The sequence below is a fragment of the Saccopteryx bilineata genome, chromosome 1 (genome assembly GCF_036850765.1).
Source record: "Saccopteryx bilineata isolate mSacBil1 chromosome 1, mSacBil1_pri_phased_curated, whole genome shotgun sequence".
In the NCBI taxonomy this organism is placed as follows: domain Eukaryota; kingdom Metazoa; phylum Chordata; class Mammalia; order Chiroptera; family Emballonuridae; genus Saccopteryx; species Saccopteryx bilineata.
In genome coordinates this window covers 362,083,931-362,107,772 of record NC_089490.1, presented here as the reverse complement: position 1 = coordinate 362,107,772, position 23,842 = coordinate 362,083,931, and the positions used below count along the sequence as shown (strand labels likewise).

General features: G+C 46.8%; 1 protein-coding gene across 1 annotated transcript in view; it reads right to left on the bottom strand.

Annotated features, from left to right (window-relative positions):
* Window positions 1-23,842, bottom strand: part of INSC (INSC spindle orientation adaptor protein) — a 135,753-nt gene that overhangs the window by 42,205 nt on the left and 69,706 nt on the right. The window contains exons 6-7 of the mRNA XM_066253852.1: window positions 15,976-16,089; window positions 9,457-9,582 (exon numbers count right to left, since the gene is read on the bottom strand). Coding sequence (XP_066109949.1) covers window positions 9,457-9,582; window positions 15,976-16,089 — 240 coding nt within the window. The remainder of the gene's footprint in view (window positions 1-9,456; window positions 9,583-15,975; window positions 16,090-23,842) is intronic.

The following is a 23,842-nucleotide window of genomic DNA, read 5'->3' as shown; positions in this document are numbered from 1 at the left end:
TATTACAATATTATTGACTATATTACCTATCCTTGTGACTATTTTGTAATTACCAATGTGTACTTCTTAATCCCTTCCCTTTTTCACCCAGCCCTCCAATCTCCCTCCCCTCTGGCAACCATCAATTCGTTCTCTGAATCTATGACTCACTATAAACAAACATTTCTTAAATGGACGCAAGAAGCACTAACTACAAAAGAAAATATCAATAAATTTGGACTTTATGAAAGTTAAGAACTTCTATTTATCAGAAGACACCATTAAGAGAATGAAAAAGCAAACCACCAGCTGAAACTATATATTCTCAATACATATATCTGACAAAGGACTCATGTGCAGATATTTTTTTAAAGCTTATAATTCAATAAGAAAAAGACAAACAGCTCAATCTTTTTAAAAGTGGGCAAAAGTCTCAGACTGACATTTCAAAAAAGACGTAACCAAATGGTCAATAAGAATATAGAAAAATACTCAAAATCATAACTCGTCAGGAAAAAGAAAATTAAAACTGTGATGAGAAATTACTATACACCCAAGCAGATCACAATCAGGGCACCGCATGCCCAGAGATCACGAAGCTGCAAGCTACTTACTTGTGTTTTCTCAACAGCCCAAAGGAGAATGAGGGTGTGTGTACATTATGTGTGTGTTCTCCCATCTCCCCCTGCCAACCCCCCCCAACACACACACCTTGTTCCTCTCTAAGTCTCTTTCTCTTTCTGTCCCCCTTCCCTCCCTCTGTCAGGGTTCATCATGCCACCTACCTATGATTTAGACCAGGGCTTGGAAGGGTACAAAGTCAACACATAGCTAAGTAAGTGGTGAAAGTGAAAGTGGGTATAGCACCCAGGCCTGCTTATCAAAGGGGCATTATGCTGGATGCTTGCTCTTAGGAATCCTTCAATGTCAGGCTGAGGGTTCTGGATTTTTTCCAGTGAGAAGTGGAGGACTTTGGCTAAGGGTTTCGACCAGAGCCCACAGCCAGCCAATTTCAGGAGAAAACAGCCCCAAGCACCTTGGCAGGCCAGCCACTTCCGTTTCCTTCCACCAGAGGTCGCTATTGCACAGCGCATGGGACCGCATAAGCCCTGGCGGAGCGGAGACTTCGCCTGCTGCTGCACTTGAAATTCAGGACACCAGGTGGCCCCATGACGTCTCCAAACGCAGGTTGTACCTTGTGCTTGGGGGTGCAGCCCCCGAGAGAGCCGGCCCTTTCTTCAGTCTGGACAATACTGGCCCATAATCTCAGTGTGAATCCTCGCGGGAGAGGCGAGGGGAGCGGGGTAAAGTGCCTAAAATTGTCCTCACTTATTCACATCCTGACCTCCTTCAAGAAAGATGGATGCGGTTGGGAGACTTTCAGTGAGGAAATGAATGAACCACACCCCCTCTGGAAAGCCCCGCTTCTTACTTGCCAGGCTGGGGAAGGTGACAGTGAGTTCTCATTCCAGTTGGCCTCTGAGCCAGTCACAGCACAGACAGTTGAGTGGCACCACGGGGTTCTCTGCCTTTTCCCAGGCAGCTGAAGGCCTGTGCCCCAGGGTTAGGAGTGCAGAAAGCTGTCGAACCTAGGTAAATCAAGCCCCAACAAGAGGTGGGGAGGCCTCTGGGATCTCCATTCAGAGGCACCTTTTTCTCCGTCCTCTCACTACTAGGTCAGGAAGGGGCTGCCAGTCAAATTAAGCAAATATTTCTTGCTTGGCATCCATAGCTGCTGTCTCCCTCTCCAGCCTCACTTACATATTAGACTGACTCAATCAAGATAAAGTGGCTGTTGTGCCCGGGGTCAGCACACTCTGCCTCTGCCAGCTGGGGGGCAGGGGGTACAGCAAGCTGAACCTCTGGCTGGGACCAAAAGCTTGGGGTTCCCAGCCCAGGCTCTGCCGCTCTGAGTCTCTATGCCTTCCAGCCTCAATTTCCCCTTCTGTAAAAGGGCCATGACCATCTCTCCCTGCCTTCCTTGCAAAATAATTGTGAGAATCAAATAGCAAAAGGATAAAAACAAACAAACAAAAACTAGTTAACTTTTTTTTTTTTAATATTCCCTATTTCTGACCATCAACAACCTCCAGGGGGCAGGCACCGGCGCCTCCGCGCCCACCCCTTGCGCTCCATTCCCGCCGGCCCGGGGTCCCTGCGATTTCAGTACCGGGTTCAGGCTCGCTAGCCCCAGTCTGGCGGATCACATGTCAGGGCCGCTCAGTCTGAGAAGCTGCCCCAGGAAACGGGGGCGGGGCCGTGCGGGAGCTGCGAGGAGACAAGAGGGCAGTTTTCACAGCCCTCGCCACTAACGATTTTCTCCTCAGACTCGAAATTGAGCTCTCCTCCCCAATTTCATCAGCCCCCTGCTCATCTTTAATTTCTCCATCGATTTTCATTAAAGTCTCCCCTTGGCACAGGGTGAAGTCCTTATTTGAAGAAGAAAAAAAATCCAACGGGAGGGAGGGGAGTGGGAGTAAAAGGAAGCTCTGTTGAAAGCAAGATAGTGTCTGGTCTGAAGGCTGAAAGAAGCTCCTAGAACTCTCTTGAAGGTGTCTGAGGCTGTCTGAGCCCTGGGCTTTGAGAGCCCCCCACCCCTCCGGCCCAGATCCCCAGCCTCCTCTGTGGACCAGAGCCTCTGATTCTTCTCTTGGCCCCAGCCCCTCCCAACCCCACCTTGGCCCCTGGCCCTGTCCAACCCCAGCCCCTGCATCATCAGTGCCCTCACTGTCCCATTAGCCACTCAGAATACCCAGAACTCTGTTGGGGCTGTTGCAAAATGTTCAGGACACAGTCTGGGGTGTGTGGGATTTCCCCAGACTGACCTGAAAAGGTGGAGACAAATGGGCCCGGAAAGGGGCCGGAAGCAGACACGGCCAGGCACTTCCTCCACACAGGCGCGCTGAGCCCCACCCACACTGCCGCATCGCATCATCATGGCAACCCCGTGAAGAAATACGTGTCATCCCCATTTTACAAAGAAGAAACCAAGGTTCAGAGAGAAGAGACTCACTTGTTTTCCGGTTCCCCTGCAGTCTTCCCCCTTGGAAATGCCAGTCCACTTTCCTAGCTCTGGTCCCCCAGGAAGCCCTGATCAGTCCTGCTGGCTCTGTCACTGGGCCACCTGGCCAGAGCCTGGTCTACCTGCTCTGCTGGGCTGTGTGGTAGGGTGCTGGGGCCTTACTTCCTGCATGAACCTCATTTTCTTCCTCACCCAGGTGCCATTCAGAGAACACTGCCTCCTGTTCTGGGCTCCCCCAATTCACTGAACACAGAGCTCCTAAAAGATTCAGAGCCCCGCGACCTAGCTGGCCAGCGGTGGAGGCTCTCTGCCTCTGCTGAGGTCCCTTGCCCCCGGCCTGCCTGGGAGCTCCTCCTCGGCCCTCTGGACCCAGTTCCTCTGCCTCAGCAGTGCTGCCTTTGCCAGCTCCCCAGGCAGAGGCGGTGCCACTGGACTGTGGTCTCTGTATCGGGCCTTTGCCCCCTCCAACCCTGCTCAGGCAGTATCCATCTCTGACCCCTAGCCAGGCCGACACTCAGAGCCTGGCTCCAGGGAGCCCTTCCCCTGCAGTCCTCACCTCAGAAGGGCCCGCTATTCCCAGGGTCACAGGATGTAAAGAATGAGGGCTTTAAACCAGCCAGACTTGGGTTTAAATCCAAGATCTACATTCATGAATTGAGGGAACACAAACTCTGGAGTCTCAGTTTCCTCATCTGTAAAATAGAAAAGTTGTGAGGACGCATGCTCCAGCCGCACCCAACTCCCCCACACTCTGCCCTGGGCAGTGTCTTTGATCACACTAGCCCTTCCTGCTGGCATGCCAAATGCCCCCCTCTCCACCAGACCTATTGTCCCAGGGTCATAGGTTATTTTAACCCCAGCAATCAGCATTGTACCTGCCACAATCACAATGGCTACCACTCAGGCGAGACTCCTGTGTGTCAGGCACCCTGTCTGCATGTCTGTCTTTCTCTGATAGTCCTGGGAGGGAGAGTTCATTACGCCCATTTGACTGATAAAGTCCACACACCTCTGAGATCAGTAACTCACCCAGGATAACATGTCAAAGCTCATCGGTAGAGAAGCCCGGGTTCCAACCCAGGAGAGCCTGACACCAAAGGCCTTGGTTTCCCACCGTGGTGGGCTGCTTCTCAACAGAATTGTGACGAAAGAAGGAATTACTAGCACAATTCGATGGTGATGGACTGGGTGAGCGAGCAGGTAAGTGAGTGAGTTAAAAGTGACTGACCAATGGCAGAAGGAATGGAGGAGCAGGTGACTAAGTTACCTGAAGTGAGCAAATGGAATTACAATGGAATCTCTGACCACACAAATGCCCCAAACCCACCAGAGCTCAGGCGTCACGTGGCAGGGCTGGCGACAAGTGGGGATGTAGGCGACCTGACGGGACCCATACCTCCACCGCCAAGGTCTGTGTGTGATTTACTGGACCTCTTTGAGATTGGGGGGAGAGGGGGCAGCTGCGCAACAGAGATGAATTTCACCAAATCCAGCACAGTTTTTCACTGCCAGTTAATTAATCGAGCTTCGTTGAGGAGGCCAGGCCCGTAAATCAGGGGAAGGCTGGGACTTTGACATTACCTAATTAGGGCACAAACTGTGCCTGGGGAGTGAGGGGCTGACAAGAGCCCCTGGGCACAGCACTCCCTCGCCCTGCCTACACCCTGCCCATGCAGCCTGTCCCTGAACCTCACCTCTCACCCTGAACACGGATAACAGCCACACTCCCTCACCCTGCCTACACCCTGCCCCCACAGCCTGTCCCTGAACCTCACCTCTCACACTGACCACAGGTAACAGCCACACTCCCTCACCCTGCCTACACCCTGCCCCCAGCCTGTCCCTGAACCTCACCTCTCACCCTGAACACTGGTAACAGCCACACTCCCTCACCCTTCCTACACCCTGCCCCACAGCCTGTCCCTGAACCTCACCTCTCACCCTGAACACAGATAACAGCCACACTCCCTCACCCTGCCTACACCCTGCCCCGAAGCCTGTCCCTGAACCTCACCTCTCACCCTGAACACAGATAACAGCCACACTCCCTCACCCTGCCTACACCCTGCCCCCAGCCTGTCCCTGAACCTCACCTCTCACCCTGAACACTGGTAACAGCCACACTCCCTCACCCTGCCTACACCCTGCCCCGCAGCCTGTCCCTGAACCTCACCTCTCACCCTGATCACAGATAACAGCCACACTCCCTCACCCTGCCTACACCCTGCCCCGCAGCCTGTCCCTGAACCTTACCTCTCACCCTGAACACTGGTAACAGCCACACTCCCTCACCCTGCCTACACCCTGCCCCCAGCCTGTCCCTGAACCTCACCTCTCACCCTGAACACGGATAACAGTCACACTCCCTCACCCTGCCTAAACCCTGCCCCCAGCCTGTCCCTGAACCTCACCTCTCACCCTGAACACGGATAACAGCCACACTCCCTCACCCTGCCTACACCCTGCCCCCAGCCTGTCCCTGAACCTCACCTCTCACCCTGAACACGGATAACAGCCACACTCCCTCACCCTGCCTACACCCTGCCCCCCAGCCTGTCCCTGAACCTCACCTCTCACCCTGAACAGAGATAACAGCCACACTCCCTCACCCTGCCTAAACCCTGCCCCCAGCCTGTCCCTGAACCTCACCTCTCACCCTGAACACTGGTAACAGCCACACTCCCTCACCCTGCCTACACCCTGCCCCCCAGCCTGTCCCTGAACCTCACCTCTCACCCTGAATACTGGTAACAGCCACACTCCCTCACCCTGCCTACACCCTGCCCCCAGCCTGTCCCTGAACCTCACCTCTCACCCTGAACACAGGTAACAGCCACACTCCCTCACCCTGCCTACACCCTGCCCCGCAGCCTGTCCCTGAACCTCACCTCTCACCCTGAACACAGGTAACAGCCACACTCCCTCACCCTGCCTACACTCTGCCCCCGCAGCCTGCCCCTGAACCTCACCTCTCACCCTGAACACAGGTAACAGCCACACTCCCTCACCCTGCCTACACCCTGCCCCCAGCCTGCCCCTGAACCTCACCTCTCACCCTGAACACTGATAACAGCCACACTCCCTCACCCTGCCTACACCCTGCCCCCGCAGCCTGCCCCTGAACCTCACCTCTCACCCTGAACACTGATAACAGCCACACTCCCTCACCCTGCCTACACCCTGCCCTGCAGCCTGACCCTGAACCTCACCTCTCACCCTGAACACGGATAACAGCCAGTCTCAGAGCCTCCGGGGCAGCCCGCAGCAGCCCAGCTCACAAAGGGGGACGGGCATTGACAGGGCCCGAGGGAGGGGCAGACAGAGATATGGGGCACGCAGGCCCTTCCTGGGCATCTAGGACATCTCACAACTGTGGAAGCAGCATGGTGAAGGGGGAAAGAGAGCGGCCCTTGGCCTCACGAGATGGGATTTGAGTCCTGTCCACATAACGGGCTCCAGCCCCGGCTGGCTCCGGCTCAGCAGAGCTGTACTGAAACCACTGCTTGCCCATGTGTTGGCTGTGTGCTCTTGAGCAAATTGTGCAGTTCTCTGGGCCTCCCTCCCCTCTGACAGCACCAATGGATTAACTATTAAATGGCACAGTGAAAGGAGGGGCTTCGCAAACTGCTTGCCTAAAGCAAGAATTCGATCTATGTTAGTTATTGTCCTTTCATCGTTGTCAAGATATCCTTACTACCTGATAAAACTGGGGTTGATAAGCATTCCCTAAAGATGGCCAGATAGTAATTTTTTTTTTACTTTGCAAGCCACGCGGCCTATTGCAATTATGCAGTTCTGCTGTAGTGTGAAAGCAGACAGAGATGACACCAAAACAAATGATCGTGACTGTGTTTCAATAAACTCTATGACTCAAAAATTTGAATTTCAAATCATTTTCTTGTGAGACAAAATGTTATTCTTCTGATTGTTTTTTTCCAATCATTTACAAATGTAAAAATATGTGTATATTCTTAGCTCAAAGGCATATGTACCAAAGCAGGCAGGAGGCCGGCTGTGGCCCACATCCACCTCTTGCTATGCTCCTCACTGGAATGTAAGTTCCCTGAGGACAAGGAATTCACTGCTATTCTCCCAGCACCTAAAATGGTGCCGGGCAGGTAGCAGAAAGTCAATATATATTTGCTAAGTGAATTAATTACAAGCTGCGCGGTTTTGTGAAACAAGTCATTTAGCCTTTCTAGGCCTTGGTTTTTTCCTCTGTACAACAGGGATGCTTGCACACTGAGGCAAACAGCAAAGGAAACGAGAGTGCCTGTGGAGCCACTTTGTAAGCTCTACAGCTGCTGTACAATGTAGTTGCCGCTTCTGACCACACGGGGGCTCTTCTCAGGCAACTCACTCCCACTCCCTGACACTTGGGAGACATCCCCTCTGCCATGTGAGTGGCCTGTTGTATGGAAAGAAATCTGACCTGGAGAGGGGCATGCCCAGAGAAGGATACCTTCTCCTGTGTCAGCTGGGGGTGAGAGAGATTAGGACATTGACCAGGAGCAGCAAGGTGGTCCGGGATTTTGTTCCACAGACTTGTTCAGTGCTCTCTGAGAGTATCAAACAAGTGAGGCAGTGAGGTCGACTGAGCATTAGACCCAGGAAAATTGGGTCCAAAGCCTGGATCCAAAATTACTACATCATTTTAGGCAAGTCACTTAAGCTAAGACTCGATTTCTTTGTCTTTAAGATGGAGGTTCTGGTGAGTTAATAAAGGGCTGTGTGTGTTGCACATGCATGTGCACTTAGTAAGCCCTGAGACACGGAGTGTTCCCCTTGTCCTCTTGCTCTGCAGAACAGGGTCCGATTCCCAAGCCAGGCGGCCCGTCTGGCCTGGAAACGATGCCCTCTGGCTTTGAAGCAGCAGCAGGAAGGTAGTACAAAAAAATTGCCTCCAGTTTCCAGCCTCCTTATACGCGTTTTCTGCTCTAACAAAAAAGCCCTGCTGCTTTTTTGGCCCCAGACTGAGAATTTCCTGCTGCTCTGCAAACTCTGTAGCCAAGGAATCAGCTGCTTTTGGAGGACTGCTGGTTCTAGTCCCTTCTATTTTTCTCCTCTTATCCTGCCAACCAGCATGAAAGAAGATGAGAAACAGCCCCTGTGTGGCCATTTAAGACTTTGTAAGAGAAGTGAAGAATCGTCAGCACATGAAGCTGGAGATTCTTAATGCGTTTATTCCATGGATTCTGTCTTTCTGTCTGTCTGTCTCTCTCACCATCGCTCCCTACTCCATTTGGCCATCTACGCAAGCTCACACACACACACACACACACACACACACACACACACAAAGGCTTTTAACTCCGTGGGAAGGGGGCACTCTGTCCAGAAGGCTGGCACTTACTCCACCACCTGGCTGTGTGACTTCAGACAAGTTACTTCCCCTCTCATGTATAAAGTGAACAGTTCCCCATCTCCCCTCCAGCCTCAGCTGAGCATCTCCAAGCCCGCGGTACCGTGACCCTGGCCCGTGACCTGAGTGGAAAGGAGCAACGTGGTCTGTGTGTGTGTGTGTGTGGGGGGGGGGTCCAGACCAGAACTCAGAAGCTGGAGGAGAGTGCAGGCTTTCTGGACAGCCCGAACCAGACCGATGCGGAGAAAGGGCAGCAGGTGCTCGCCCCCTCCCCAGTGATCCAGTCACAGGAACCACCTCAGGGTACCGACCCCATTCTTGACAAGCACCAGAAGTGTCACTAGGATGTACCAGGCAGTCTGCCTCTTCCATAAAAGTTCTCAGCATCTTTCTTTGAAACTTGCTCCAGAAGTTGGCCCTAGTCTTCCTGACCCTCCTGGCTACAGTCCTGAGGCCCCATCCGCAGGCTCAGACCCACTCGGGTCCTGACGGGGGAGCAGCCTCAGCCCCCCACTCTGGGTGAGTGTGATGGCTGGAACTGGTCACATTGCCTTAGGCTGGTCTGGAGCTGAAGCACTTAAACCTATCAAATCACAGCCTTTGCTCTAACCCCCCAACCCTGTGTCATGCTGACCCAGCATATGCTTGGATTTAGGCTTCCCTTTCTCTCTAGTCTCTAGTCTTGGTGCAGCCCCTCCTGCTTGCTGAGGTACCCAGTGCCTGCTCTGTTCTTGCCCATTCTTTCCCCTGAGGAGATGGGTCCTCCTTCTTCTGCCAGGTGTGAAGAACCAACCACCCCGACCTAGACCCCACTCCCCACTTGACTTTCTATCTCGAGTTCTGCTCCACCCACTGGACTCCACTGCCAGTGCCGCTTTGGACCGTGTCTGCCCTGGTCGGGCTCCTCAGTCCCCATCCCCTTCACATCTTCATCAGCTCCCATAGTCAAGGTCCTCGCAGCCGCATCTAAATGGTGCCTCAGAAAAGGAGGACTTGGGGGACCTGCTGTAGAAAGAGGCCCAATGGCCACCAGGAGGTCTTCCTTCCATCTTCCCAGGGGCCCCGGACCCCGCCCAGCCAGCTGTACCCTTACCTTCTCCAGCTGATGGACACCCTCTTCCACGCAGCAGATGGATGCGAGCGTGCGGAGTGCCTGGGGGTACAAGCACCGGAAGCTGTCCTGCCGGCACACCTTGAAGAGGGCTACAACCCCACCCTCCTGCCAAGAAAGAGAGAATGTCACATGACATGACCTCGCCGTGTGATCTTCTCTGGGGCTGACTCAGAAATAACTGACTCGCTCAGCAGGTACGCTTTGGGGTTCTGTAGGGTAACAGAATGTGACACCCCAAAATAGGCCTCTTCGGCATAAGGATTATTTTGAACTGACCCTCCTAGTGGGAAGAAGCAGATATAGAAAAAGATCTCTGCCTTCTCCCTAATTGCCTAAAAGCTGAGGGTAAATTTGTGAAGTTGTCCCCCTCTCTTCTCTCCTAGGAAGGACAAAGTTAATCATCAGAGACACCTTTGGAGCTTTACCAGCCTGGAGGTGGCATCGGAGGAAACTACAAACGCATGTCCCTGCCAACCTTCTCCGTTATATGTTTCTCATATATACGCCTTCCTACCATTGGCTGCTCCAGAGACTCAAGGTCCTTTTTCTTTGTCTTGTCACTTCTCTGACAATGTATTGTTCCTTTGCTAAGATGTCATAGAAGCCCAAGTTCTAACCCACTCTTTGAGTTCTTCATCTCTGAATGCTCCCACGAGCACGTGCTCATAAACTTCTGTTTTTCTCTTGTGAATTTATCTTTTGTCAGGTCTATTTGCAGGACACCAGCCAGACAATTTAGAAAGGTGATAGGAAAAATAATATTTTTTTCCTCCTCTATGCACGCGTGCGCGTGCGCGCGCGCGCACACACACACGCTCCCATGCTCACATGCATACTGCAGTAAAATACTAGCTCCAGCAGTAATGGCACCCTTGATAGTTCAAACTGGAGGTGGGAGTCCCCAAATGCTCTGGGGCTGAAGTGCCAGGCACCAGGGCAGGCGTGTTTGCTAGGACCAGGCTCAACTCCACCCAGTACCGCTCCCAGACACCTGCAAACGCCCTCCCAGCAGCACCCATAGAGCAAGCCTGCAGTCACTGGAAACAGGTTCTAGAAATAAGTCTGAAGCAGGTGGAGGGGACGGAAGCCTAGGTGCCGGGTGCTGGTTCCGGCTCTGCCAGCCCACCCTTTACTTCTCAGAGCCCCCCAACCACCACAGGCAGAAAGGGGCTTCTATTTGTCTCACTACTGTAATGCATATCCATTTTGTAATGGAAAAGAACAAAGTCGGATGGGTGAAATAATTCACCCCAAATCCTCATTGTCCTTGTTTCAACTTCTTCTGTTTGTAAAAGAAAAGAAAAGAAAAACCCTTTAGGACCAATCAGCCCCACTCCTGAGCTTGTACTTTTCCTTTCGTGAGAACTGTTTGCAGAAACACCTTTCACTGGGGAGACTTCCCACGCAGATTCTCTGAAATGAGCTCTCCCACGTCATCCCTTCCCCGGCACCCCGCGAGGACAGGCTCAGGGGCCCTTTCCATTCTCAGAGTTTGTGGCTGATCACAGCAGGAATGCAGATGAAAGTGTCGAACTCTGGGGGAGTTCATTTTATAATCAGTTCAGAGTGATCCTTAACTTTTATATTCTTACTTCCTTTTGAGGTTTGTTCATGGGTGGAAAAGGGGCAGATCTGAGCACTGGTACAGTCATTCAAGCAGCCAAATATATTAATGGTTTGTTATGTGCCAGACACTGCGGGCCGTGGGGCACAGCGGGCTCCCTCCCCGTCCACCCTGAACTCACAGTCTGGTGGACGAGTTGTGGGAAGGCAAGTAATTTTCAAAGCAGGAAGAAATCGGGGTAAAGGTATAGTGAAAAGGGGGTGCAAGGGACGCAGAGCAGCCACTCCTGACATTATCTTCGGTGGATTGTAGAAAGGGCAAAGGGAAGTACTCCGATTTTAGACACACATCGTCACCCCACTCTGGTGTGGACAAGACAGCCCCTCCGAGTCTCTCTCCACCATCCCTCACCCCTGCCTGCCGGCTTCCCCGTGGTTCCTGGGACATCAAATGAGAGTTCCACGTGAAGACCTCACTCAGAGAGTCGCTGGAGGACAATCAAGTTACTCTTTAAAGTGAGAAGAAAGGAAACAGTGAGCCGAGCTGGCGTTAATGACCTCCCTCCAGATGTAAATATTTATATATGTGTGTTTACAGAGTGTTACAGCTCTGTGTTTATATTTAATCATATGTATCATATAAGTATTATTTTTATATATACATGAGAGAAATCGATGATAGATAATCATAGATAAACTACAGGTAGATCCCACTAGTGGGCCAATCGTGGCGCCATTTGGTTGCTCTGCTACCGCCCAACATGAAAGCTGGAACGCCCACTAGTGGGCGGTAGGGACCAGGTTGACCAACACTGCAAAACTGGGAGGTTTTTATAAAAAGTTTGACGACCCCTGCAGGGGCATAACTGAGTATATGTAGATGACAGCGCCTAGCACCCAGTTCTGGACAGCTGGGTGACGGTCAGGCTATGTAAGGCTTCTTGTTTACAAGAGTATCTCATACCCTCATGAAAGATGTCTCAAGTGCTAGAAGATGTGGGAGGACAAGGAGCAATGAGAGGGTGAGGAGGTGAGATGGGTTAGTGGCATGGGCCATTCGGAAGTCCCCAGCAAGGACCCAAGAGCCGCACTCATCTTAGCGTCAAGCCGAGAATCGCCTGCGCTAGCAGAATCCCACTGTTGGCTGGAGCTTATTTAATTTTATAGAAAGCTCCGGGCTCAGAGCCCAGCTGTGTATAAAGTGTACATAATTCAGACAGACTTTGGATAAGCTATCAAAGCTATGGGGTGTGGAGACCAGTGGGAAGAATCATAGAGGAGCCAGGGTGCAGCATAGTTTCGACAGAGCACAGGGGAGTTTTCTGAGCTTTGCACTCAGGAAGGGATGGGGCCTGCCACCATCACCACAGGGAAGACTGGGTTTTCTCCTTGGCCTGTAACGAACCCAAGAAGCTGAGATACTGGACCTCAGAGAGACTGTTAGGTTGTCTCCCAGAGACAGCTCAGATGAACAGAAGACCCAAAGACAGATCACACTGGGCCCCAAAGGGGGTGGGGAATGCCCCTGGGGGACTGTCCCACATTTGCTGCAATGTTGGGCACATTTCCTGGGCACAGACAGTGAGGGCCCAGGCAGGATGTACCAGGGACTTCTGGCCCCTGCATCACTGTCAGGTTGGGAAGCCCAAACACAGTGATTCCACTGGAGAAACTAGCCTCACCGTCTCCTAGGCTAGAAAGATGGAAGTCATCGTGGAATCTTCTCTCTGCTTCTGTTTTCTCTCTACCTTCCCCCAAGGCCTGAAGGCAAGAGAGGGTTGAGAGGAAGTTTCTGGAGTCAGCAGATCTGGGTGAAATCCCAGCTCTGCATTAAATGGGTGCAACTTTCTTTCTGAGCCTCTGTTTTCTCGTCTTGAACATGGGGATCATAATTACAACACATCACATGGTTATTAATATAATGAATGGAAATCTTAACACAGGGCTTGACAGAGAGAATGGACTCAGTGAATAATGAAAGATATGCAAGGTGGGAAGTGGGCACAGGGAGGAGGAGGGTGAGAAGGAAAAGAAAGAGGCAGAGGAGGAGCTGCTGAGAGGCCATTCAGAATAGTCACCTAGAGCACGGCCTTCGCTGCCCCACACCCAGGTTCAAATCCCAGCTCAGTCACTCACTAGCTCTGCGACCTTCTTGCCCTCTCAGCTGCCCGACCCCTACAGTGCAGGTAGACGCCTTCTACCACGGAGAACTGTTATGTGGTTTAGAGAGGTTATTATGTAGAGAAAAAAAAAATCCTTAGAACACTGGCACACTGTAAGTGCTATATAAATGTTTATCTTTTCATTTTCCTCTGACAGCTACCACCACCGTCACCATAGAAGCTGAGCACATGTAGCTTTAGAAAACTCAGGTGGGCCACTGTCCACCACCGCTGCCCGGGCTGCCTTCGCCAGCCTCAGGTCTGGAGCGGCCACGGTGACCACTGTGTGTGCACCAGGAGCAGAGAGAGTGCACATCCTGCGTAAGAGGGAGACAGAATGGCTGAAGCAGGTGCTCTGCCTGGAAAGGGAGGCTGTCAAAGTTTATTAGTCAACTGAGCTGATAAAATGGAAACAGCACTGACTCCAGAACTGGTCAAATGTGCTTTCAAGTTTCAAGTGCTCCAGGTATTCAACCACCATGAGTCCTGGTGTCCCTTTTTATAAAATAGGATCACTGACACCCATCTCAGAGGGATGCATGTAGACAAGACATAACTGTGTGGGTAGCACCCAGCACAGGGCCTGGCACATTGAAAGTAACCAACCAGTAGTCACTCTTCTTATTGCTATTACTATTCAATGAGACATGTGTATTCTCTTCGGCAGGCTCTGGCAGGGGGTGGCCCATGACCACCCTCGAAGGACCATCCACATCTTTAAGCAACTACTGGCCATAGTTCTTGAGAACCTAGGATTGGTGTTGGGGTTGAGGGTAATTAAATAACTAAGGAATGGGTCCCAGCCCAGTGCCCCCCCACCCCCGCCTTCTTAACAATGAAAATGTCTGAGAGCAATGTTTAACCAGGGGTAAGTTCTGGTCCCTAGAGGAGACTAACGCCATCTTCGGCTTAGGAGCCTCCCCACTTTTCTGGAAGCGGAGTGCAAATGCAGTGGGCATTAGAAACCATCTACAGCACATGCAGACAGAGTTCGGAGTACCCAGGCCCTGGAGCAGAAGAGGAGCTTCAGCAAACTCTCCTTCCCAGAAGAATGTTAAAGCTTGTTCTTTCCAAAGCATAAAAACCTTTCAGGCCCCACGGGGCCTTTCAGAAGAGTTCCCCGTCCCTTCCACATCTCAGCTCCATACCTGGAACCCAAACACAGCCAATATTGGCAACTCATTTTGAAAGGAGAAAATAGTCCTTGTTCCAAAAGAGAGTCAGCTAATTTCTGTTTGAAGTTAATCATTAAACTGACATTGAGTCGGTTCCAGCCCCAGGCTGGAGCAGTTCTCTGTCCCCATAGTCCTGAGCAAACCTCTGCGGAGTCAACACTCTTGAGCAAGCTGAATGATTGAGTCACAGAATCCTTGGAGAGGAAAGAACAGATGCCATCCTCTCTGTCCTGTTTGCCCCACCACCATCACAAACTTTCCAAGTAAAATCAGACCGAAATCAGACCGAAATCACTCTCTACGAGATAGTGGTCCCTAACCCAAGAAGCACATTAGTGACATGCAAAATGCAAAAACATCCACCTCACCTCCTACTGCAGACCGATTATATCTGAATCAGAACATTCCTAAAGTTCCTCAGAGATACTAATGTGTAGAGTTGAGAACTTCTGAGTCATACTTTGGCCCAAGAACCTGAAAGGCCAAAGACTGAACCAGAAGTCACCACTGTGGGCATTAAGATGATAAACTCTAAATTAAAGAGACTTGGGTTCTAATTCTGACTCTACTGTTTATGAGTCGTGCAACCCTGAGCAAGTCCTTTAAGCCATTTCTTCAACTATAGATGGGAACAACACGATACCTTCCTTGGAAGATGGTTTTGTGATAAGAAAAAAAAGAAGTAATATCTGTGAAGTACTCAGCAGTGTTTGAGTACTGGACAGCAATACTCAAAAGTTGTATGGTATTTACTTCTCCCCTGACCAGACTGGTAAGCATTTACCTTACTCCTCTCGATTTCCTGAAGAGCTCCGATCAGTGATTCTGAGACTCTGGCTATGCCACAGTCACCTGTAGAGCTTGTGAAAATGTATAGATTCCCAGCCTTGCCCAGGAACTCCGTCAATCTGGTGTTGGGGTAAAAAGATCTGTTCTCCACAACTCCCTGAAGCCAAGTCAGGACTGTAAACTGAGTGGGAACATATCTTCCTGTGTCTGGTATCTGAAGTCTAACAACAGACATTACTTCCATGAGACCACTGGTTCTATCCTCAATGTGATGTCATTTCTCAAGTAAAAGAATAAACATGAAGCAGCCCCTCATGAGGTCCTAAGGTTACCAATTACCTATACTTGTGCTAAAATAAATGTTTAGACCTCAGGTGCACGGGCAAACTCATCGTGAAGCTAATGAATTATAATTCCCATCGCAATTATTGAAAACCACTGTCTTTTTCATTGTGCCTTCCCCTTCTGTAGTACTGGACTGGCTGCAGATGTTTCTGGGATCCTGCCAACAGTCTGAGTTGCAGCATATGTTCAGTTTGGTCTTGGTGGCTATGTGGAGATGAGGAAAGAAGGGCGATTTTATAACCGACATCTTACACACAGAAAAGTGGTAGAGGGTCTGACGGCACTGAGCCATCAGTAGAGAATGAATCAGAGGGGCCAGCCACTGAGAGGACGTGACTCTTCCCAGGTCACACAGCAAGCAAACGCTACAGCCAGGATGACTCCTGAGCCATTTATTCCCATCAAACCACCTTCCTCACGCTCTCTCCAGGGCTACCAATTTAACCCCAAACCGTGAAGCTCACCTTGGCTATTATGCGGCACAAGGGGGCCCCTTCCTGGGTCAGGCTGAACAGGTTCCCTGTGGTGGATTCCGTGGTTGAGATGTTGTCCGAGGCATCGATTTTCCTCACCAGTGCCTAAGAAAAAAGAAAAAAAATTATAGTAACTCACTCCTATCTACCCCTTGTTCATTATTCTTAACAGAAGATCAATGGACCCATCCTCTTAAGTGCCCCCTGGATTCTGTAATCTTGTCCCCTCCACCTTCCTACTGTGGAGGTGATGAGGATCTAACTTTGGAAAAGATATGAGTCAGCATGGAGTCGGTGCTGCATTTCAGAGGTATGGGGTTCTTTCAACCCCCCAGGGCATGGACAGCAAATGTGCCCAGCTCCACTGGGTCAGAAAATCAGCTCTCAACACGGATGGTCTCAGCAGGTACCATTTTATTGTGCTACTGACTCCTCAGAGAACAGAAACCATTAGTTAAATAAACAAACCATCAAGTTGAAAATACAGCTGCAGCTGTGACCAAAGAAGTGTCTTATTTTGGACGGCTATTAGCCAACAAGGAACTCCAGCTGGGCAATGGGTTAAGGGGTTGAGTCAAAAGAAGCCCTGTACAGTAGCTTAGGTCTCCAGCCAGGCCAAAGCAGCAACCCTGGAGGCCTGTCAAAAAGTGGGTAAACTCAGCGAACTTTCACACTGATCAAGGCCGGGTAATCCAAGGCTAGTGACAGAGGGCTGCAAGTACTAATGCAGGCCCAGGGAGGCCAGGGAAGAAAAGCAAATGGAAAATTTTTCAAGAAGATAAGAACATTATTCCTAGAAGAGGTTAGCTGATTTCTGAGAAAAGCTTTTCACGTATCTTGAAACCACTTCATAATCAGCCACTTGCTTTGAAGCATGTTATTCATTGATTATACATGATTTCTACCCGCTAATTAATGCTAGTTTCTTGAGTTTTTCCTGAGAGGCGTGGAGATGGAGATCGGGGAGGGTTGCCGTTGGAGGCCTCGTGTAACAAAGTAAGGTCTTCCAAGATGGGGGCTCTGAGCAGCCACTTTCTCACTTTTGGCTGCCGTGTTGATTTTGACATAGTAAATGGATTTGTTTTCAATTAATTCCAGTATTACAGAAATTATACTTAAATGGAAACAAGGAGATCTGAGTTCTAATCCCTACTTGCCTTTTTTTTTTTTTAAAACACACTGTGTTGATGAGGAAGTGTGTATATGGTAAAAGCATAGACTTCAGAGGCAAACTGCCTGGGTTCAAATCCTGGCTCTGCCACTTCTATTTATGTGCCCTAGAGCAAATGATTTAGCCCATGCCTCAGTTTCCTCATCTGCAAAATGGTGGAAATAACAGTTTGTGTCTCATGCGGTGATTGTATTCATCTATTTAGGTTTTCAATACATACAAAGAACTTTTCAAGGTACCTGACACTGAGAAGCAAAATAAAATTGTTAGCAGTTATTATTTCGTGATCTTCGGCAATTGAAATAAACTCTTTAGGCCTCAGTTTCCCCATTTATAAGATGATTTAAATTAAGGGGGTTTGAGGCTCCAGATAAACGGCTCTCCCTTTTTTCTTCTTTATTCGAACTCATAGGATTCTTCACACTAAAGCGAGTGTGTATTTAATCAAATAACATTAAATATAAAAATTATTCTCTAAGATTTGATAGATGCCTCTTGTAAGATATTCAACAAAAGGTAAAATTAATAATCAAGATTTGTCACTACAAATCGCTATAATGAGCGTATTTCTTAGAATCCTTCCCCGTCGTTACCGTAAGCGGTTACATAAGTGGTAGTAGTGCTCACAGGAAAATGCAGATTTCACATATTGGGGTCCTGTGCCTAAAATGATAATTACCTAATGCTTCTGATTAGTATTTGCACTTGAAGCAAATTAGCATTACATTAAACAATTCAAACCCAATGTCTTCTGCAATCACTTGCTATGATTAGACAATTTTATGTCTAAGAATAATTTCTTTTAATGTCTATATGCATATTACTGTAATTAGGCCCCAGCTATGTCTCAGTGAGTTAGCTCTCTGACAATGAAAAGGCATTAGCATCCTTTTCACAGGTCTAAATTTGGAAAGACACGAGCTCAAAGACTCCCTTGAAATTGTCAAGTCCCCAAGTACCATTAAGACGTCGGAGCTGGAGGGGCCCTCAAAAGTCTCATCCAAACTTCATTACACAATTGAGGAAACGGAGACATAGAAATCTGACATGTGGCACATAGTGACATTGGACCTTAACCATGTGAATCTCACTTTCTGCTTTCAAAAGTCGGTAAATCCTCCCTCAAGGTCAGGTGGGACCACAGGTGAACAAGCAGAGATAAAAGTATCAGAGCAAGGAGGCTATCCAGGTTTTCACCAAATTGGAGAGTGGTTCTCCATCCTGGCTTCCATAAGCATCTACAACACTGCCCTCTGGTGGCCAAAGCTCTGGCTGCAGGGGGACAAAGTTGACAGAGTTTCAGCTACTGCCCCTCTGGACCCGCCGCTGTGTTCTTGTCAAGGCTACACTTCTCCTGAGCTACTCCCTGCCATGACTGTGGGACAGCGGACTCCTCTAACGGGTGACTTTGACTTGAAAATTTCAAGTCACTTTCCACTCAATTCTTCCTTTCTCTTTTTCTTTCTCGGTTGTCAGACCTGCAACGGAGTTTTCTACCTTGGCTCCTGCTTCCTCCTCTTTACCCTTTATAGGCAATAAGCATTTCTTATCAAGTTCTATCTTAATGTCAGCTTTAAACTCACACAGCCTCTAAAATCAAGTTTCTTCAGGAAATCAATGAGGAATTGGATAAGTTTCAAAAATGTGCCTCATTCTGTATCATGAAAAGAGCATTGAAAAAATGGAAACAAAATAAAGGAAAACAAGCGGATGAGGCTGAATGACAGATATGTTTTCTTAAAAGATAGACTATGCAGATGTGAACCACAACAATGATATAATGAAAAGTAGGAGAGAGGGATAAGCAGGAATTAAGAAAATGCATGCAATTTTCCTGCTCTAAATAAGAAATTAGAAAAGGAGGAGAGATTTTTAATTGTTTTTCAATCAGAAAGAATGACTGCAGCCCAGTGATATTTATCAAGAGAAGTAAACTCTCACATAGCAGCCTGAAATGAGTTTCTCAGAGGGCGCCAGGGAAATATAATGAAGCCTCTTCCTAAAGCTGCAGGTGGAGATTCTACAGTTAGACATCATTAGGGCAGCCCGGTTATGCAAAAGGATTACATAAATGTGACCTGATTTGACAGGGTGCAGTGTTTTAAAGATGGTCACAAATGCTTTGCTATTTCTCCCATAGAGATGTGGGTTCTGATTTCCTTCTTTTTGAACGTGGAGTGGTTTCAGTGATGAACAGAAGACAGCGCTTGGCATAAGTGATGTTCTAAGTCAGGGGTCCCCAAACTTTTTACACAGGGGGCCAGTTCACTGTCCCTCAGACCGCTGGAGGGCCGGACTATAAAAAAAACTATGAACAAATTCCTATACACACTGCACATATCTTATTTTAAAGTAAAAAAACAAAACGGGGACAAATACAATATTTAAAATAAAGAACAAGTAAATTTAAATCAACAAACTGACCAGTATTTCAATGGGAACTATGCTCCTCTCACTGACCACCAATGAAAGAGGTGCCCCTTCCGGAAGTGCGGCGGGGGCCGGATAAATGGCCTCAGGGGGCCGCATGCGGCCCATGGGCCGTAGTTTGGGGACCCCTGTTCTAAGTCATCCAAGAGTCCTAGGAGCTGCCACCCAGATTTCTTGGAATATTCTTTTTGGAGTCCTGAGTAGCCATGTAAGAAGTCTGATAACTCTTAAGACTTTCATGCTGGAAAAATCATGTGTAGGATCCCTGATCAATACTCAGCTGACACCAGCTCTCCAGCCATTCCCTCCATGACACCACATGTGTGATAACGTTGTCTAGGGCTCTGGCTCTCCAAACCATCTGCAAGCCGAATACTATCAAGTGACCTCTGTTGACGCCTCATGGAATAAAAGAATCACTCAACCAAGCCCTGCCCAAATTTTTGACCCTTAAAATTATGAGATATAATAAAAAAAATATTGTTGTTGGGCTTGTTTGTGAGGCATTAATCAAGTTCTGGAATACAGAAAAAAATATAAAGATCAGAATAAAAATATTCAAATGATTATTAGATAAATTTCCAGGTGAAATGTTTTGAAAATGTGATTATAGTATTGCCTCTGTCTTAACAGAACATATTGAAGAAATGTATGTATTAGAACTCTGATGAAAAACAAGAAAAATTGGACACACTCAAGAGGAGATAGACAAAATAACTTAATCCAGGCTTGGATTAGCTATTGGTTTAATGGGAAGATCTCTCCTAGGTAGGACTATCCAATTTAGGGAGGCAAATGTGGATAAGATCTCTTTTTTTTTTTACCCCCCATTGATTTGAGTAAGAAAGAGAGAGGAAGGGGGAGAGAGAAGAATCAACTCGTTGCTCCACTTTATTCACTCATTGATGGCTCCCCCTGACCAGAGATCGAACCCACGACCTCGGCACACCAGGACAGTGCTCTATCCACTAAGCCACCCAGCCAGGACCTGGATAAGATCTCTTAAAACTGGAGATTTGGGGCAGACCCAGACCTTAATTGATTTCATTTCTCTCAATAAGGCAAATCCCAAAATCTGGAAGAGTTTTTTGGAAAAACAAAAGAATGTGCCAGAAAAGAAAGAGAAGTCAAAGTGGGGAAGCCAATCCAATCCAGCAACCGTGTTCATTCTATGAATTAGGAAAGAAACCAAAAACCCACATGAGATGCAAGGTAAACTTAGAAATTTAGCGAAGTCTCCCTGGAAAGATCAGGGGAGTAATGAAAGGCAAGAGAATGCCGGAGGCAGAATTCATTACTGAAAAATAAAAAAGATGTAGCAGAAAGAAATGTTACTCGAGGCTAAAATATTCAAAAGAGATGAAAAGACAGTGTTCTGTGAAGCAGATGATAAGAGGACTCACTAGGGGGCCAGATTTGAATGGTATCACTAGTAGACAGGAGTCTCATGCCTAAGCGATTCTCTGGCAAAGGGCAGGGACAGTGTCCATCGTGACATGAAACAAGAGTGCTTGTGTATCCTAGTCAAGTTTTCTTTTTCATTAAGCCCTAAAAGAGTTTTACAAAATACATGACCCCTTATACATTTTTAACTTGACAGGTGAAATTTTTCATCATAAGTTTAAAAAACAAAGTTGGAATAGATGCAATTTCCAGCAGACGAAGCAGTGACATGAAATATAACCACTGTTTCACTATTGCAGATGTATTCAGTGAAATCTAAATACCAAAACAACTTGATACCATCATCATCCATTTAAAATTACATGCATAATCTTTTTAACATTTGTACAATTTGCATTTTTCTTTTCAACCTTATATTTATATTCCCATTCCAATTCTCCCTCAGAATTTTATCATAATGTTATACATTTAAGTTTTAAAATGTCTTCTTGATCACCCTTATTATACTTAGCATTAAAATAAAAAATTTTATTTTATTTCCTCTGATTATAAAGCTCTAAGTGTTTAAAAATAATCTCTTCTTGCCTGACCGGTGGTGGTGCAGTGGATTGAGTACCAGCCTAGGCTGCTGAGAGCCCTGCTCACCAGCTTGAGTGAGGGCTCATTGACTTGAGCGTGGGCTTCCCAGCTTGAGTGTGGTGTTGCCAACTTGAGCATGGGATCATCAACATGATCCCAAGGTTGCTGGTTTGAGCTCAAAGGTTGGTGGCTTGAATCCCAAGGTCATTGATTCTGCTTGAGCCCACCAATCAAGACACATATGAGAAGCAATCAATAAACAACTAAAGTGAAGCAACTATGATGAGCTGGTGTTTCTCATCTCTCTCTCTTTCCTGTTTCTCTCTCTCTCTAAAATAATAATAAGTTCTTCTTGGTTGAGTTATCATTATAATTATTATCAGTACAACTGGTCAAAACATATAGATTATAAGTTTAATAAGTATTTATAAGTCATAAGAATTAAAATAGTATAAATATATCTCTTGAGATAAATGATTCTTTTTATTCTCTTAAAACTTTCCAATTCACCCACATATTTATGATTGAATATTGACTTAATGCTATATTTTAGATGTAAACCCTGAAAAATCTTGCTCCCATAAATCTAATACAGGGGAGAATAGGAGTTATATATCCAACTTGTATAGCCAAGCTATTCAACCCTTTGAGCACATTCTGAGTTATGTAATCACATAGTGATCTATCATCAAACACTATTTTTAATGATCTGCCAGCTGATAACTCCTCTAAATTGGTCCTCCTTTATATTGATAAAAGCAAAAAATTGGAAACCATTTGACTTGCAAAAGCATTTGTTACCCAATCATTAAAGTCATTCATTCACTATCTCAATTTCTGGGAAGAGTTCCAAAAATACTTTACCAAAGGCTTATCAAGTAACTCTGAATTATACCCACCACTCTTTCCCTTAGAGAATCTTGGGTTATCCAAATTCTTCACAAAGGATTAGGAAAGTCAAAACATGATTAATTTTATTGCCAACACAAATTTTTAAATCAAATATTTTTGCGTTTCAAATATATGTATTTTACCAAAACCTTAAATCTATAACTTTTGCTTATTTAATTTGTGGAAAATACCCACTCTATAAACTAATTGGCAGAAATAGTTCTTCTAGTCAAGTCAATAGCCACATCAACTTAACTTCTTCATAATAAAGGACTGACTTCATTTTTAATTTAAAAATATTTTGATACAGGTTTCAAGAAATGCTTAAAAATCATCTAAAAAATCAACATCAAAAATTTCTTTTCATGTTAAAAAAACCTAACAATATTTTTTTTTAATTTTTCCATTGATTTGATAGAAAGAGAGAAGTATCAACTCTTTTCACTTATTCAACTTAGTTGCTTTTATTGATTGCTTCTCATATGTGCCCTGACAGGGAATCAAACCCAAGACCTCAGTGTGCTAGGACAACACTCTATCCACTGAGCCACACAACCAAGGCAAACATCGACAATTAATGGAAATCATTCTCTAAGGGGAAATGCTAAAAACTGTCAATATTAAAATAATATAGAGCTAAAATAAATTTTGATTTACTTGTATATGTTATAAAGCCAAAATTAAAACAATTTACTAAATTTTCAATTAGCAAAGTAGTATGTAGCTATAATTATAAATTAATTATAAATCTAGAAGTATGATAAAAAGACATTGCATTTCTTTGGTAAATAGGTATGTATGTGTATGAAACTCTGGTGTTCACTTTACAGAACAATTAAACAAGATCTGAGAAGAAGAAAATCAAAAAGCATTAGATTATATCTAGTACCTCTCATGATCAAATTTCATGTATTTAAAGAAGGAAAAAGTCTTTACTGCTTAAACAAATTAGTCCAGCTGCTAGCAGCGAATTTGACCTTTTGTTAACAGGAAAAAGAAATTAATATAAGTATTTTATAAAAGATTTTGACAAAATAAGCTTTATCTGCTTTCGTAATGTATATCAAATCTGAAAAAAGAGGACAATCACATAAAACTTGTGAACACAGATTTTTAACCAATATATCTTGAAAATTTTGGCCGTTCTCAAAAATATCTCAGTTACATTTAAAAGTCAGTCTCATTAACCAATAGGTCTTTGGCTTTTCAAAGATACTTTTCTTTACAGCTATTGACACAGGGCTGAGTATAAAATGTAGCTAAAGGAAAATTGCTTGCATTTAATTACCTGCCCCTCAAAAAACCATTTTTAGGGAGCAATGTGTCCTACCAGTACTCTCTTTGCTTTGTTTAAGGATGATATCCCTCAAAGAGCCATTCACA